This window comes from Dryobates pubescens, chromosome 9 (genome assembly GCF_014839835.1).
Source record: "Dryobates pubescens isolate bDryPub1 chromosome 9, bDryPub1.pri, whole genome shotgun sequence".
Classification (NCBI taxonomy): domain Eukaryota; kingdom Metazoa; phylum Chordata; class Aves; order Piciformes; family Picidae; genus Dryobates; species Dryobates pubescens.
In genome coordinates, this window is record NC_071620.1 from 2,133,277 (window position 1) to 2,150,554 (window position 17,278).

At 44.4% G+C, this 17,278-nt stretch overlaps 1 protein-coding gene across 1 annotated transcript in view; it reads right to left on the bottom strand.

The window, feature by feature from the left end:
• Nucleotides 1-17,278, bottom strand: part of FHOD3 (formin homology 2 domain containing 3) — a 474,874-nt gene that overhangs the window by 417,150 nt on the left and 40,446 nt on the right. The window contains exon 2 of the mRNA XM_054163992.1: nt 8,588-8,694. Coding sequence (XP_054019967.1) covers nt 8,588-8,694 — 107 coding nt within the window. The remainder of the gene's footprint in view (nt 1-8,587; nt 8,695-17,278) is intronic.

Consider the following 17,278-nt stretch of genomic DNA (forward strand, 5'->3'; position numbering starts at 1 on the left):
GATGGTGGGTGCACACATTGCTGCTGGTCAAGGTTTGGTCCTCAATAGCTTTACTCGCAACAGGAATCAAGGTCAGAGCTGTTCCACAGAGCTGTCTGGCAGCCCTACCTGAAGCCCTGCAGATGATCTGTTTATGGAGACAGGAAGTGATGTTCTGTTGAAAACTGGAGGAAATACTTTTTCAAGACTCAAGCTGCTCTCTCAGCTTATAACCTCATAATCAATGAGAGCAGAGAGCAAACACACCTGTTAAGAGGCTTCAATGTTAATAAAATTAAATTATTTTAAATAAAACATCTGGCATCAGCTGTTCCTATATGTTATCTTCCATTTAAGTTTGCACCCTAACATACTGCCTCCTCAGCTATTTTCACAACTAAACTTGAATACCAAACTAGACTGCCTTTTAAAAAAAAGTTATCCTACAGGATGGCTCAGCTGTCTCACTACTGACAACCACATCATGTGTCAACCTCCCATACCCTGAAAGCCTGCATAAGCTTTTGATGTTACTCACAGATGACTGGCAGAAGATGGCTGAGTCCCTTCAGATTTTACAAGCATCAACTCAAAGAGCTGCCCACAACTTTCCTCAGTCAGGTCTACTGAACACAGGCTCCTGCTCCCCTCAACCAAAAACTGTGCAGAGGAGGAAGGGCTCATAAAGCAATGACATGCCTCGTGCAAGGAGGAGCCACTATGGAATTTGACTCCTCAGCTGGAAGAAGCATGGCACAGCTTGGAAACCTGGAGGCACTGGGAGAAGAACAAAACCAACTCTGCTTCCCTTTGAAGGACACATCAGCACAGGAATAAAAGTAAGACTATGCAGTATCTCAAATATTTTTGTAGACTACCTGCCTGAAGGTTAAGGTATGCTTGTACTGACTGCACCCTCATTTGACATCCACAGCCTTCAACCAATGACCGTGGATACTTGTGAACGCTGTAACTTCTGCTCTTACTGCCACCCTCCAGTTGCCTCTAGACCATCCCACTGCAGCAGGTGGCCATAAGTTCTTTCCATAAGGCCAAATGGACCTCGATAAATGTGCAAAAGACATTTACTTTCATGCCATCAAGCCAGCTTTAAAGAAAGCAAGCCTTGGTCTGCAATAAAAGCTATTATCATAGCAGACTTGCTATTATCTATTCAGATACTTGTTTTCTAAATTAGTGATACATTCCCACAACAGTATTTATTATTTGACCACAAAAGTAGCAGCATTAGTAGGAGAGATTAAATTTGATAACCATCTCCTTCACAAGATCAATTGATTAGAAATCTCTCTCTCATAACCGGTCAGTAATTTGGATGCTGAAACATGAAAGCGTTAATAGCCTCTTGAGTGCACGACACGTCCTTCAAAGCCACAGGGCTCATTTGTTAGGCTCTAGGAAATACTTGCACACTTAATTATTCTTGATTACATGCTCTGGAAAGACAAATGCTCAGAGATGTCTTACCTATTGCTCTGTGACAAGGAATATCTGTGGAACCTATAATTCCCTTTTAAGGTCAGAGAATATCACAAGAACTATGAAAATTCATTTCTACAGTTTCACTTAAAGATTAACTTCAACATTCTCATGATTTTTTTTTTTCTTTCATAAACAAATGCATTTATGAGGATTAAAAATTAAGATGTTAAAAAGCTGATTTGATAGGAGCTGAATTAACGAGGTGGGAATTACAGAAATAGAGTTATCTTTGTTTCTCCCCAAACCCTGCCCCAAAATTAGGTATTAAACTTATTAGATTATTGACAGGTTCTATTGGGTCACGAATTCTGCCAGGATGCTTATGGGCAACTTTAGTACCATTCAGAGAATTCAGAAAATGGAAAAGGCTAAGCCACAACATAGCTTCACCCACCTTATAAATCAGAGGCATGGGTATTTGTTATTGGTTACAGCCTTATACAGTTAAGCATCCACAAAATAACTTCTGCTGGGAGCAAGAAACAAACAGAAAAACAACACACACCACAAACCTTCCAGAATAACAAGCAAGCAATTCATTAACATGTGCCAAACTCAAAGAGAAAAGAAGTTTTCCTATATGCTCTTATTGACCCTTTTCCTGGTTGAGACACCTTCTGCAGGGTGAACCTCATTGCTTGCCCAGCTGTTCATACTGACTGTCCCTCCCCCTTCCAAAAACCATATTAAAACCAACCAGATTTTTCTCAATCCCACAGCTACTCCCAAAGGTGTAAATGGCAGCAGTGAGATTTGTGAACACAGGAAGACAGTTCTACCTGACCCAGTTTTGCTCCACATTAGCTCCACAGGCTAATAGGGCACGTGTGGTGGGTTTTTCCCTTCCCTAAACAGAAGTTTAGGTTCTTCTGGAGTGGACAGCAACTACAAAATAGCCTCTTTTCATTCTATTGAGCAATGGAAGAGGATTCATTTGAACTTGTGCTTGAGTGTGTGTTTCTTTTACCTGTTATTTACAGACACTCATCATAAACTCCAGCCTAATTTTCACCATTGTCCTCTTCCCTCATGAAGAAAATCCTTTTTTTGCACATACTCATCCAATCCTTTCAAGAGAAAACAGCCTCTCACACCAATAAAGATCTGTGAGATTGTGCTTCCTTTGTGGCAATGTGTTATTTAAAAATTAAATAACATTTTGCCCCAGCAAACAAGAATATTTGGCAAAAGATGCTGAAAGGACACAGACTGCAGGACATTCTGGTCACTCTCACTAGGAGCTTCCAGAGTTCAGGATATGAAATTTTAAACCCGCCATGAATACCCAGTTACTAAATACTTCATTCAGTGTTCAGAAAGCTTCAGCAACCCTGATGAGCAAGCAGCCTCAGCCTGGTAGAAAGGAAGATCCTGAGTTAGCCTAATCTCAGAAAATTAAAAGCTTTGAAGATTAAAAGCAGGACCTTGAAATGACCCAGAGAGAAAGAGAGAGAGACTAAGTGGTTTCTGCGTCCAGTCCCTGCCAGACAGCAGGCTGCCACTAAGCCCCAAAGTCTGGAGCGAGCAGCTCCAATTCAGGAGCATTCCAGGTCAATGCCTTGGTGTCTGCAGGGAAAAAAAAAAGGTCACAGCTGAAAAGGCCCAAAACTTGAGTTAAGTTTGCTAGAAACCTGGGATGGGGGAAGGCACTACTGACTGCATTTGCTAGTCAGTATAGTTGTTTCTAGAGTATTCCTTCTTCTGGATAACATCACACAACTTGCATTTACCCTGCAGGGACAGTATTACTAAGAATGATGAGGAAGCTCTTGCACAAATGTCTAAAATTCTGTTTGCTATTGTTTATCTTCCTAGACTCTCAAAAAATGTGGACAAATATGGGATGCAGAAATCCCTCTGAACAGCGAATACTGAAGACACCAAGGTGATTGCGTTTCACTGGCTAAACTCCTGCTCTCACCATAGGATGCCCTTTACCATTTTCAAAGCACCATAACCAACAAGTTGCTTTCAGCTTGCAGTTTCCAAAAACATCAGAGTCTTTCCTGCCTCACCAGTACCTGCTTGTCCTCTAGCCAATTACTCCTAAATGCAAGGTTTCACACTTCACTGACCTGAATCCCACTGCAGCGAAGCAAACGCTAGGATTTCAGGGTTCAACTCTGCAAGTCATTTGGTATGTGCACATAAGGGAGATGCAATCAAATACCCTCAACCTCACAACAACTTAAAGCACTTTAATCAGCTTAAAGCATAACTCCTGTCCTGCAGGTTAAGCACAAAGCTAGGATTATTGAAGGGAAGTATACCACTTGTACCTACAGCAACCTAGAAGAAGGTGCAAAGGAAAGCATTCCCCCAGGCAATCATCTCCTCTTGCCTCTGCAGGAGGGCATATGTGCCATTCTGTGCTCATCTGTGGTTCACTGTCCACTTTACTCAACACCCTCCTCATTCTTCCTTCCCTCCATTGGCACTGCTTCAGCATTTGCAGCTACCACCACCTGAGTAATTTATCACAAAGGTAAGAAAGCTGTTGGAGAGCAGCACAGAGGAGAGGGAGCTGAGGGTGCTGTTACGTAGAGGAACAACCATGAGCCAGCAATGTGACCTTGTGGCCAAGAAAGCCAATAGCATCCTGGGGTGTATTAGAAGGCAAGTGGTTAGTAGGTCAAGGTAGAGGTCCTCCTCCCCCTCTACTTTGCTCTGGTGATGACACATCTGGAATACTGTGTCCAGCTCTGGGCCCCTCAGTTCAAGAAGGACAGAGAACTGCTTGAGAGAGTCCAGTGCAGAGCCACAAAAATGATGAAGGGAGTGGAATGTCTCCCTTATGAGGAAAGACGAGGGAACTGAGGGCTCTTTAGCTTGGATAAGGGGAGACAGAGGTGGCCTCACGAATATTTATAAATATATGAAGGTTGAGCATCAGGAGAACAGAGCCAGGCACTTCTCAGTAACATCCAAAGACAGGAAAAAGGGCAATGGCCGCAAGCTGGACCATAGGAAGTTCAACATGAACATAAGGAAGAACATTTTCACTGTGGGGGGCACAAAACACTGGAATGGCCTGCCCAGAGAAACTGTGGAGTCTGCTTCACTGAAGACACTCAAAACCAGCCTGCACACATTCCTGTGTGGTCTGCTCTAGGTGATCCTGCTCTGGAAAGGGGGCTAGATTAGATTTGAGGTCACTTTCAAGCTCTACCATTCTGTGATTCCGTGAAAGCTGAGTCTGAAGGAGGCTGTAGTGGGAAGACATCAAAGAAAGATGGGTCACAACTGCTACAATGACAGCATCTATCACAGCCTGTCCTGGTGTGGCCCCTAAGGCAGGCAGCTGAAATGTGAAAACATAGCCCTTTCTATTAACCCACAATTACCAGAAGGGCAACTTCAGAGAGCAGGCCAAAGCCCAGCAAAGGTGAAGGCTGCATACATGACAACAGACAGAAGAGTTGATCTCTTTCATTTCAAAAACCCCTTAAAAAAAAAATAATTACAATAGCAATTTGTAGCTCAAGCTTTTGTGATACATTTAGTACACCCAGTCACACACCTTCCTATTCATCCCTGCAGAGGAACAAAGGACTTCCCAGCAGACTTAACATTACCTGGCAGGACAAGCCTTTGGAAGACAAATTACTCAACTGACAACTGGTTGTGTAATACATAGAATAGATTCATAGAATGGTTTGGGTTTGAACTGACCTTAAAATCATCTATTTCCAGCCCCACTGCCATGAGCAGGGACACCTTCCACTAAACCCAGTTGCTCAAGGCCTCATCTAGCCTGGCCTTGAACACTTCCAGGGAAGAAGGCACTGTCTGTCCACCCATGCAAGCATGCAAAAACCAAACCTGGTTTTTGAGCTCAAAATAACAAAGTAGACAAACAATTCCAAGCAGCACAGTCGCTTCCATGGTTCCATTTTACTTTTTCTGGGCTAGTCATGAAAGAAAAAAATTACAATCACATTTCAAGAACAACTCATATCATTGAGTTCATATGTCCAAAGGAAGCAGAAATTAAAACACAAGGGAAGGCAGCTTGCCATTTCAAGTGCAAACTCTGGCAGAAAAAGTACCAAAGGGCCTCTGTCTTGCCAAATTGCTTGGCAATGCCATTGTGAGGTATCAAAAGTAAAGAAATTAAAACTACTAAAATTATTATGAAGGCATCCATGGAAAGGACAGCAACAGAAAAAGGCTTAACACACAGCAACACCAGGAAAACATTTTAAAAAAGAAAGATTCTCCTGTATTTTACTTGTTTTCAAATAATTCCAAAGTTACCTAGAAATAACTTTCTGCTCTTTGCAGCAATTTTTATCATCACTGCACAAAACTGAGGCCTAGATCAATGCCTATATTCAACATTCCTACTGCACAGCACGGGAAGCTCAGTTTGGCTGTACAGGCTGCTCTGTCTGTAGAAGAACTCTCTTCTAATTTCATTTCTAACAATAAAGTTTATCTTCCAGTAGTTACAGGAACATGCCCAAATCTGCTGTATGTGAAGAAGACTTACACAAATGCAGACACGTGAATGCTTGTAACAGTTAAAGACACTTCTCCACATAAAATAATTGTCAGACACACTTTAAATTTGTGCCAAGTATTCATCAAAGGCAAGATGTGGGTCCAGAGGAGAGCCACAAAGATAAGAGGGCTGGAACACCTCTCCTGTGAAGACAGGCTGGAAGAACTGGGGCTATTCAGCCTGGAGAAGAAAAGGGGAGATGTTATAGCTACATTTCCGTATCTGAAAGGGACTTAGAGGAAGTCTGGGACAGGACTGTTTAGAAGAGCTTTTAGCAATAGGAACAAGGGGCAACAGTCTTAAACTGGAGCAGGGCAGATTTAGGTTAGACATAAAGAGGAAGATCTTTACAGTGAGAGTGATAAAACACTGGAACAGGTTGCCCAGGAATGTAGTTGAGGCCCCATCCCTGAAGACATTCAAGATCAGACTTGACGTGGCCCTGGGCAGACTGATCTAGTTGAAGTCCCTGCTTACTGCAGGGGGGATGGACAAGATGACCTTTGAGGGTCCCTTTAAAACCTCTGCAATCCATAAAAGCAAAAAGGCTGCACCTCTTCATGTTAACAAGTCCTGACCAATTTAGAATGCAGTTCATTTTCTTCTGGCACAGTTAATCATGTGCATGAAGTCCATGCCATAACACACCCATAAAATGAATTGCAACTATCTGGTCTGATAGAGTAACCAGCAAGGCAAAATATGTAAAATGGACCACCCAGAGCTATCTTAAACAAATCAATCATCTAACAGGCCCAGAAAAAAAATAATTGTAAAAAGTAAATTTTACACATGAATTCACACAGACATCCACTGATTCTCACTTTCAGTTTTCATCAGATGGTTTATGGAAAGCTGTGTCATAGCAATCCATGTGTGAGAGCAGCAGTTTCTCTGAAAACAAACAAACACCAAAACAACCAAACAAAAAACCTGCAACAACCACCAAAAGAAACAAACAGACAAAAACAAAACAACAAACCAACCAACCACCCACCCACATGCCAGCCAACAACAAACAAAACCCTCCCAACCTCACAACAGAAATCCAAGGCTGGCTAAATCAGTTTCAGGTGTACAAAGACAAATCAATACAGGCCTTTTCTCTGACAATATAGAACCATATAGAACAATATAGAGCCCAGAGAGTGGTGGTGAATGGTGCCACATCCAGCTGGCGGCCAGGCACCAGTGGTGTGCCCCAGGGATCAGTGCTGGGCCCCATGCTCTTGAACATCTTTATTGATGATCTGGATGAAGGCATTGAGTCCATCATCAGTAAATTTGCTGACGACACCAAGCTGGGGGCAGGAGCTGATCTGCTGGAGGGTAGAGAGGCTCTGCAGAGGGACCTCAATAGGCTGGACAGATGGGCAGAGTCCAACACCATGAGATTGAACATATCCAAGTGCCAGGTTCTGCACATTGGCCAGAGCAACCCCATGCAGAGCTACAGGCTGGGGTCAGAGTGGCTGAGAGCAGCCAGGCAGAGAGGGACCTGGGGGTGCTGGTCGATGGTAGACTGAACATGAGCCTGCAGTGTGCCCAGGCAGCCAAGAGGGCCAATGGCATCCTGGCCTGCATCAGGAACAGTGTGGCCAGCAGGAGCAGGGAGCTCATCGTGCTGCTGTACACTGCACTGGTTAGGCTGCACCTCGAGTACTGTGTCCAGTTCTGGGCCCCTCAGTTCAGGAAGGAGGTTGACTTGCTGGAATGAGTCCAGAAAAGAGCAACAAAGTTGGTGAGGGGTTTGGAACATAAGCCCTATGAGGAGAGGCTGAGGGAGCTGGGGTTGTTTAGCCTGGAGAGGAGGAGACTCAGGGGTGACCTTATTACTCTCTACAACTACCTGAAGGGAGGTTGTAGACAGACGGATGTTGGTCTCTTCTCCCAGGCAGCCAGCACCAGAACAAGAGGACACAGTCTCAGGCTGCGCCAGGGGAGATTTAGGTTGGATGTTAGGAAAAAGTTCTATACAGAGAGAGTGATTGCCCATTGGGATGGGCTGCCTGGGGAGGTGGTGGAGTCACCATCATTGGAGGTGTTCAGGAGAAGACTTGATGGGGTGCTTGGTGCCATGGGTTAGTTGTTTAGGTGGTGTTGGATTGGTTGATGGGTTGGACACGGTGATCTTGAAGGTCTCTTCCAACCTGGTTTGTTCTATGTATTCTATGTGTTCTAACTTAAATTTCAAGGCACAAAGAAACGGAGTTTGTAACTCCAGGAGCATGACTCCAATACAAGCTATACTGACTGTAATTGTAGAATACAAATCTGAGTACTTAAAATCAACCACCCTCATGTACCAAGTTCCAAAGAACTACACACAATTATTAGAGTAGATAAGTTATTCATCTTGATAGATTTCTTATAGTATCCTCTCTTCTTTTAGACAAACTTACTGTAAGAGTGAATGTAAACAGAAATGTCAAAGAATTCTTAACCCCAGACAAGGGGAGATGTGCATACAGAAGAAACATTTTTATCTTTTCTGTTCCAATTCTGATCTGAATGTACAAAGCCAACCACACACACTCCCTAAACCTCAATGCTTCTGGACAAATGGGCTTATTTATCTAAACTTAGTAAATGTTTACTTACCCAGCATCCTCCTGGAAGCCTTCCAATTCATCTCTTTGTTCTGCTAGCGTAGATTCTAGATCCAGATAGGTACCGTTGTGAGACAATTGCAGGGTGCAGTCATCAAGCTGCAGAACAAAATCCAGATCATTAGATTACAGTAGTCATTCTCTCTAACATGCCTCTAAAATTGCCTTTCCATTTTCCAGGTCCCCAGACAAGCTATTCCTAAAACAAACCATATGCAGGGAGTGGATAAGAAAGCAGGTCCTGCCTGGCAATTTAGACATCCCAAGTCCATATTCACTTTGCCTTGCTTGGTCACAACAGCATCAACAGAAATAACAAATGGAGACAGTTCAACATACAAAATAAGATCAGAGGGTTTTAGTACAGTGCCCTTAGAATCCTATAGGAAAGAGAAACCAAAGCAAATGTGTATGTAGGGTACGGCTTGACGGCCACACCCAAAGAGTGGCAGTCAATGGGTCCATGTCCAAGTGGAGGCCAGGGACAAGTGGAGTCCCTCAGGGATCAATACTGGGACCAGTCTTCTTTAACATCTTTGTTGGCAACATGGACAATGGTATTGAGTTCACCCTCAGCAGGTTTGCTGATGACACCAAGCTGTGTAGTGCAGCAAACACACTGGAGGGTAGGATCCATCCAGAGGGATCCAGATAAGCATAGCCAGCAGGTGAAGCTCTCCCCATCTACTCCGCTCTGGTGAGACCCCACCTGGACTACTGTGTCCAGTTCTGCAGCCTCTATTACAGGAAGGATCTGGAGGTGCTGGAAGGTGTCCAAAGAAGGGCCATGAGGATGAGCAGAGGGCTGGAGCTGCTCTGCTGTGAGGACAAACTGAGAGAGTTGGGGCTGTTCAGTCTGGAGAAGAGAAGGCTCTGAGAAGACCTAATTGTGGCCTTCCAGTATCTGAAGGCAGCTACAAGAAAGCTGGGGAGGGACTTTTGAGGGTGTCAGGGAGTGATAGCACTGGGGGGAGTGGAACAAAACTAGAAATGGGTAGATTCAGCTTGGATGTTAGGAAGAAGTTTTTCTGCATGAGGGTGGTGAGACACTGGCACAGGTTGCCCAGGGAGGTGGTAGAAGCCTTATCCCTGGAGGTTTTGAAGGCCAGGATGCTGTCCCTGCCCATGGCAGGGAGGTTGAGCTAGATAATCCTTGAGGTCCCTTCCAACCCTAACAGTTCTATGATTCTGTGTTATTACAGTACATTTAAACAGTTTCTGGGCCTTCTGGTAGAAGGAAGGAGCACCTATTTCACGAGCCACTGAAAATCCTCTATGAGGAAGGACACAGCCAAAGGATGGTGCAACATGTGGTAACCAAGAGTTGGGGGCCTGCAAGAGGGAGTACAGTCACACAGAAATTTACATTTTCTGGTGTTCTCATTTTAGGGCCAAGTGCTTAATCAGGCTTTGGGTTTGTTTCTTTTGGTGGTTTTTTTTCTGTTTGGGGGGTGGGGTGGGTGTTTGTTTGTTTGTTTGTTTTTCACAGGGAACTCATGGCAGGAGAAGCTCTAGAAAGACCCACCAGAAAACCTGGGGTAGCTCACTGCACAGGAATACAGGGATAACTGAAGAAGTGCTAGAAAGTAACATGAGCTACTCTCTCACCAGGAGCTAACCCAGTGTCAAATCACATGGAATGAGGAAAAGTGACTTCCCATGTCATGGAAATGCAAAAACCTTCACCAAAGGGTGGGTGAAAGTTGCCAAAAGGCAACTGTGACAATGCTGGGGTAAATACACATCCCTGTTGCAGAAGCTACTTTGGGAAGAGAATTTACCACCACACTTCATGCCGCTCTTCTGCCACAGGAGGCAGCAATCACACTTTCAAGGGGCAAGAGTCTGCAATAGCTGATGACTCAAGGAAAGGAAATTACAACCTTTTGTCACATCTATGGATTTTTCTCACTACTCTTTTTAATACTAGGGAAGAAACATGATGAGACTCTATCTTTGATGGATTATCTCTTAACTATCCATCAAAACTACGGTTCCCAGTAGCTGTTCAGGAAAGCAGTCACACTCACCTGACAGCACCAAAACTGAGCCACCCAGTTTCCTATTACTAAGTTAATTATGCAATAGAAGAATACAAATAGTCTTTGATTTTTCTGGATTAGTTGCATTGGAAATACAGCATAAGAGCTCTTTTATAATTAGCAAGTGATAAAGTGCAACTTCTGGATTAGTCCACACCACTATGCTTTGCACTGTTTGCAATCTGAGGAGAAAGTCCATCCTCTGCCCTTCAAACCTGTTACATGTGTTTTTGTTTTGTTTTGGTTGGTTTGGTTTTTCCCCTCCTGGGGAAAGAGCTAATTCATCAAATAAGGTAGCAATGTTTTATTCTGACTCCTAAATATTAAAGCGAGCAAAGACTCTCCAAGTGCAGCACTCTGATACTAAGAATACCAACAGCATTACTACTCGGTATCTTACTGGTTACAAAGCATATTATCAACCAGTTCTAATTTAAGATATGCTCTTTTAGAGAAGACTAAATGCTGCTCCAGGAAACTTTTTCCCAATAGCTCAGTAAATCTAAGGAAATGCTAATATATTCAAAGCAATGCTAAGAGGCAAACTGCCCAGGGAGGTGGTGGAGTCACCGTCCCTGGAGGTGTTCAAGGGGAGACTGGACATGGCACTTGGTGCCATGGTCTAGTTGTGGGGTCTGTTGGGACAGGTTGGACTTGATGATCCTTGGGGTCTCTTCCAACCTTGGTTATACTGTGATACTGTGATACTCCTTATCTAAGTGTTCTGCCATCACTATGGAGATTAGGAGATTTGCTCACAATATCCAATTATACTGCAGAATCAGGGAAAAGGAACTATGCTTTACTAATACGACTTTAGTATGGAAAAAGCACAATGAGAACAGGAAGTACTTCATGTACAAAGAATAATAATACAGTCTACTTATATTCATATTATCTCCATTGTTTCAGCTGAACATAATATTGATTCAGGCTTTAAAGCACTGTACCTTTTACACTGCACCCATTAATAAGAGTTTGGGTAATGGGGGAAACAGCAGTATCTTTATTTCCATTACATTCAGACCCTAGACTACATCAAGAAAAGTGTGGCCAGCAGGTCAAGGGAGGTGATTCTCCCCCTCTACTCAGCTCTGGGGAGACCACACCTGGAGTACTGCCTCCAGTTCTGGAGCCCCTATTACAAGAGGGACATGGAGGTGCTGGAGCGTGTCCAGAGAAGGGCCATGAGGATGAGCAGAGGGCTGGAGCACCTCTGCTATGAGGACAGACTGAAGGAGTTGGGGCTGTTCAGTCTGGAGAAGAGAAGGCTCCCAGGTGACCTCATTGTGGCCTTCCAGGATCTGAAGGGGGCTACAAGAAGGCTGGGGAGGGACTTCTCAGGATCTCAGGTAGTGATAGGACTAGGGGGAATGGAATGAAGCTGGAGGTGAGGAGGAAGTTCTTCCCCATGAGAGTGGTGAAGCCCTGGAATGGGTTGTCCAGGGAGGTGGTTGAGGCCCTGTCCTTGGAGGTGTTTAAGGCCAGGCTGAATGAGGCTCTGGGCAGCCTGATCTAGTGTGGGGTGTCCCTGCCCATGGCAGGGGGGTTGCAACTAGATGATCCTTGTGGTAGCCATTCCAACCCTGACTGATACTATGATACTATGATACTTAACACTGAATCCTGCCAAAAAAGATTTTTTTTTCCTTCTCTTAATGTGCACACAAAAACATGCAGGGGACCAAAGCAATACTTCTAAAAGGAGCTTAAGAACAAAGTCTATGAACTTTAAAATCCCCTTTATGTAGGATCACTTTGCTGCTTTGCCTCCGAGGTTCACTTGCACACATATTTCACAGGCAGCATACAAAAGAGAGAAGCCTTCTTATGAATTAGTTTTCATTAGTAAATTGCCTATTTTCAACACAAAGGATAGCTGATGTTCACTCATTAGTGCCTATTAGTAACAATTCAAGATGCTAGTCTCTCCCCTCCTCTCAGCGTTAATCCCATGTTTATCTGCTATGCATCACTTATCCTGTCTCTGAAGACCCTCACAAACGGCCCCATCTAGTTCATTCATGGCATGCTCCTCTGATTAATCATAATTCACATTAAATGCCTTATTAACAACAGTCTTCTCTTAGAATAATCAAAAGGCAGAATCCATGAAGACAGACTATTAAAGAACATATAACTGACCTGCTTTCCATAGTCATGAACAAGCGTGCTGTTCAACAGTGTAGAAATTGGTTCTATTTATTTCACTTCAGTCTTCACAATTCTGTTTAAGTCTTCAGCATTACTTAACAGTCCCAAAATTGAAATTTGCATTTTCTTATGAGCAGAATAGAATAGAATAGAATTAACCAGGTTGGAAGAGACCTTCAAGATGTCCAACCTATTATACAACACCACGTAATCAACTAGACCATGCAAACAAGCATCCTGTCAAGTCTCCTCCTGAACACCTCCAGTGATGGTGACTCCACCACCTCCCCAGGCAGCCCATTCCAATGGGCAATCACTCTCTCTGTGTAAAACTTCCTCCTAACCTCCAGCCTAAACCTCCCCTGGTGCAGCCTGAGACTGTGTCCTCTTGTTCTGGTACTGGTTGCCTGGGAGAAGAGACCAACCTCTGCCTGACTACAACCTCCCTTAAAGTAGTTGTAGAGAGCAATACTGACTACAACCTCCCTTAAGGTAGTTGTAGAGAGTGATAAGGTCACCCCTGAATCTCCTCTTCTCCAGGCTAAGCAACCCCAGCTCCCTCAGTTTCTCCTCATAGGGCTTGTGTTCCAAGCCCCTCACCAACTTTGATGCCCTTCTCTGGACATCATTCCTAAACTGAGGAGCCCAGAACTGGACACAGGACTCAAGGTGTGGCCTGACCAGTGCAGTGTACAGGGGCAGAATGACCTCCCTGCTCCTGCTGGCCACACTGTTCCTGATGCAGGCCAGGATGCCATTGGCCCTCCTGGCTGCCTGGGCACACTGCAGGCTCATGTTCAGCCTACCATCCACCAGTACCCCCAGGTTCCTCTCTGCCTGGCCACTCTCCAGCCACTCTGACCCCAGCCTGCAGCACTACATGGGGTTGTTGTGGCCAATATGCAGAACCTGGCACTTGGATGTGTTCAATCTCCTGCCCTTGGACTCTACCCATCTGCCCAGCCTGTCCAGGTCCCTCTGCAGAGCCTCTCTACCCTCCAGCAGATCAACTCCTGCCCCCAGCTTGGTGTTCTCTGCAAATTTACTGATGATGGACTCAATGCCCTCATCCAGATCATCAATAAAGATGTTAAAGAGTATGGGGCCCAGCACTGATCCCTGGGGCACACCACTGGTGCCTGGCTGCCAGCTGGATGTGGCACCATTCACCACCACTCTCTGGGCTCAGCCTCCAGCCAGTTCCTAACCCAGTGCAGTGTGCTCCCATCCAAGCCATGGGCTGACAGCTTGGCCAGGAGTTTGCTGTGGGGGATGGTGTCAAAGGCCTTGCTGAGGTCCAGGCAGACTACATCCACAGCCTGCCCCACATCCACCAGGCAGTCACCTGATCATAGAAGGAGATCAGGTTGGTCAGGACCTGCTCTTCCTAAACCCACGCTGGCTGGGCCTGATCCCTTGGCCATCCTGTAAGTGCTGTTTGACTGCACTCAAGATGACCTGTTCCATGATCTTGCCTGGCACTGAGGTCAAACTGCACAACTCATTTATACTATTGCCACAAGCTCAGATTCTTTTTTTTTTCTTCTTTTTTTTATTTTTCCCTGTAAGCTTAAAAAAACATTCATCCCAAAATCGCTTTTGCCAGTCCCTTCAAATTGTTTACGTTTTTTTGGTAGCACGTGTTGATATCTTGCCCCAAAGAGCCAAAAGGCTGATCCAATTCATTTAACTGGAACTCAACCCGTAGGCTTTACAGCAGTTTTCTATACTTTCCTAGAGATGCATTAAAAGAATCTTCTAGGTATCATGACATCAGGAACAGAAAGACACACCAGCAGATGGGACAAATGTAATGCTACTTCTCCAAGTAAAACAAAGGGTTACTCAAATTTCCTTCTGTGAGATTTCAAGTTTGGGGTTTGGGGGTTTTGGGGTTTGTTTTTATTTTATTTTAGCTTAAGCATCAAATGATATTAATCTTTTTTTGGCAGAATGACTTGTGGCAGTAGTTCAGGTTCAGGGCAGAGGAACTGGTGTTAATGGGAGCGAAGATGGGGAACTGGTTAACTTTACTGTGAAATTAGTTTGATTGTAGTGCTAGATTGATGATTTAGTTTTTAGAAGAGAAGACTCCAGGGGAACCTTATATCTACCTTCCAGTACCTGAAGGGATCCTACAGGAAGACTGAGGGGGACTTTTCTTACGGGTGTCTATCGACAGTACAAAGGGCAATGGTTTTAAGCTGAGGAAAAGAAGGTTCAGACTGGATCTTAGGAAGAAGTTCTGCAGTATGAAGGTGGTGAGACTGCAAAAGGCTGCCCAGGGATGTTGTGGATGCCTCCTCCCTGAAGGTGTTCAGTGCCAGACTAGATGAGGCCTTTAGCAGCCAAGTCAAGAGGCGTTCCTGCCCATGGTAGGGAGGTTGGAGTAGATGATCTCTAAGGTCCCTCCAACCTAAGCCATTCTATGATCATCTATGATATCATAAGCCTCTAACACTATAGAAAAACCCCTGTGAGGGCATGGCAATTACAGTCTCACCTTCTCAATAGCTTTTTGAGAAAATATGCAGAGCATACTTTGGAATCTCTAGGGATATTTCCAAATTCTTTTGTCTCTGTAGCGAGTGGAGCTACCCAGAAGTAGTCTTTATCACAAGAGCAAAGGAACAAAAGCACAGGTATATGCAATTCATCAAGAGTTTGAGCCAGAATCACCAGCTGCAGACAGCCAGAGTTATCAGCAACCAGCCTCCTCAGGGGTTTTCATGAAGGAAGCAAGACTTTATGCAGTCCTGCAGGCTGGGGTCAGAGTGGCTGGAGAGCAGCCAAGCAGAAAGGGACCTGGAGGTACTGGTTGACAGCAGCTGAACATGAGCCAGCAGTGTGCCTAGGTGGCCAAGAAGGCCAAAGGCATCCCAGCCTGCATCAGGAATAGTATGGCCAGCAGGAGCAGGGAAGTCCTTCTGCCCCCGTACTCAGCACTGGTTAGACCACACCTGCTGGTGAGGTGTCTGTTCCACAACCGACTATTTTGAACCAGTAAATAGATTTTATTAATATTTTCCACCAGATTTTTTTTGGTAATAAAGTTATTAATATTTTTATTACTCATTCTGCCTATTGAATATTAACCTCCATACGATCATAACTGCCCTCAGTGGCAACACACCTATCCGCCACATGAGCTAGCAGGAGAAAGTTAAGCAACCACCTCATGCAAATGTTCCCTGTAGGTTCCCAGGAAATCAAGAACATAGGCCAGAAGCTCAGTTTGTCCCCTTCTTTAGGGGATAACCAAATCTAGTAAGCGGTGGCTAGCTCCTTAGCCTGCAGGGCCCAAATTATTTGTATTACAAGGATATTAAGCTGAAAGGGACTCAAAATAGTTTGATAGTAGTAGCCCAGCGATTATTTTTCTTTCCTTTCAAGCACTGATCTACAGAAAGAGGTAACACCTGTTTCTCTTCATAAAGAAGCCCTTGTTGCTGTGCCACAAGAAAGCCTGTCACTTCTCTGCATTTCAGAGTTGAAGCACATTGTGAAAGGAGCAAGGAACACCAGGAGAAAAAAAGGACAGAAGGAAGAGAAGCTGCTGACCATCCAGTCACCTGATGCCAATAAATAGCCAATGTCAATCCCGAAGCAAATAACCACTGCCACTTTCAGAACAAAGCTGAAGGAATGGAAAGAGAGAAGAAAATAAATATCTGAGTTCAATCCTTATTTTATATCTACTGCCTTTAGCTTCTTACAAGACAAGAGAAACACCTAAAAGCAGAGGGTGTGGGGTGCTAGGAGAGAAGAACAAAAAGCATCTTCCAAACACACACATCCTCATGTCCAACCACATACAAAGTGCTGCCACCTGCTCTCCCTCCCCTACACTTGTGGGGGCCCCACATACACATCAGTCTTCTCACTGAAGAAGCCCTGTTTGGTAAATCAATGTGTAGGCAACACATCTTACCATGCCAACAGAAACTCCTGGCTTTTCTACAGATTAGCAAGGATCCAAAGTGGACTTTCTTTGGATTGCTGTAACTCTTCTTTTCCAAGAAGAGGGATGGGAAATGCCAGACGCATTGTCTTGCCTCTTAAAAAAAACAGCAGCACCACAAGCCATTAAACCCCTACTTTTCTTCCCTCTCTGTTCAAAGGCCACAGAGCAATATTTTTCAACAAACCACCATGGAGAAATGTTCCTCCCTCACCCTCAAGCCCCTGCCCTGAGAATCCACTCAGAACGTATTTTGTGCAAGTTTCTTGTAGTCACTGAAATGCTACCAAGCCAGCACCCAGTGTGAGAGAGCCAATCCTCCTGCTCAGTTTAGCTTTCACTTCAGCAACGGCAGGCACCAGTCAAACACTCAGTTTAGATGGTGACTGTGGTGGTTTTAGGCTATGTCTTTAAAATTTGTTACAGAAATTGGGCAGAAAAGTAGGAAAGTAAATCACTATTGGGTGTAAAAAGGAGAACTAAGGATTATTCTAACCAATTTCATCGCAGAAAATACCTGCTATAA